This window comes from Diaphorina citri, unplaced genomic scaffold, assembly GCF_000475195.1.
Source record: "Diaphorina citri unplaced genomic scaffold, Diaci psyllid genome assembly version 1.1 scaffold10, whole genome shotgun sequence".
Taxonomy (NCBI): domain Eukaryota; kingdom Metazoa; phylum Arthropoda; class Insecta; order Hemiptera; family Psyllidae; genus Diaphorina; species Diaphorina citri.
The window spans coordinates 485,701-486,341 of NW_007377449.1; the positions used below are offsets into that span (position 1 = coordinate 485,701).

At 35.1% G+C, this 641-nt stretch overlaps 1 protein-coding gene across 1 annotated transcript; it reads right to left on the minus strand.

The window, feature by feature from the left end:
• On the minus strand, positions 1-170 carry LOC103510157 (40S ribosomal protein S2; the record flags this gene model as incomplete). Its single annotated transcript, NM_001320030.1, is given in 2 exon segments — positions 1-161; positions 164-170. Coding segments are annotated over 2 exon segments (168 nt in total), but the record flags the coding sequence as incomplete, so codon positions are not given.
• Positions 171-641: the final 471 nt, after the last annotated feature.

Below are 641 nucleotides of genomic sequence, written 5' to 3' on the forward strand. Positions count from 1 at the left end.
CAAAATTGCCCAGAGTACCGGTGGAACCTCTAGCTGAGGTATAACAATCCTCAATACCAGCCATTTGCAGCAGTTTCTTTGGTACAGGAGCACCTACAATACCAGTACCACGAGGAGCAGGGATCAGACGCACCTGGACTGATCCACACTTTCCAGTGACCTGCAGGATAAAGAACACAATTTACTTTAAGTTCTAAACTTAAATGTAAGATCTTTAGAGAGAATGTTTTCTTTCTTTCATTATTACCACTTACAATCAAGCCTAAAACTTTGTGCTGTCAAATGTCCATGCTAATTTCATTTCTGGTTCCATTTAAAAAATCACAGTTGATCTTGTAATGACCTTGATAGACACCTGGCAAAATAAAATTCCAGAGGTCACCATTAAATGTCCCCAAAAGAGTTGCAAAAAATCCATTTGTCTATCTTTATTAGTTTACCTACATTACTCTTTTAGAACAATAAAAATTTTAAATTGATATCACACTTCATAGGAATAGTATACAATAATAATTTGACTCCAGGGAGTTAAAGTTAACTGTATAAATATGTACAGATTACCCTCACATTATACAATACTGGAGCTCGAACTTTCATCAAAGTATTGTATTTTTCAAGACCTTTCTTAAGGTGTCTTGAAA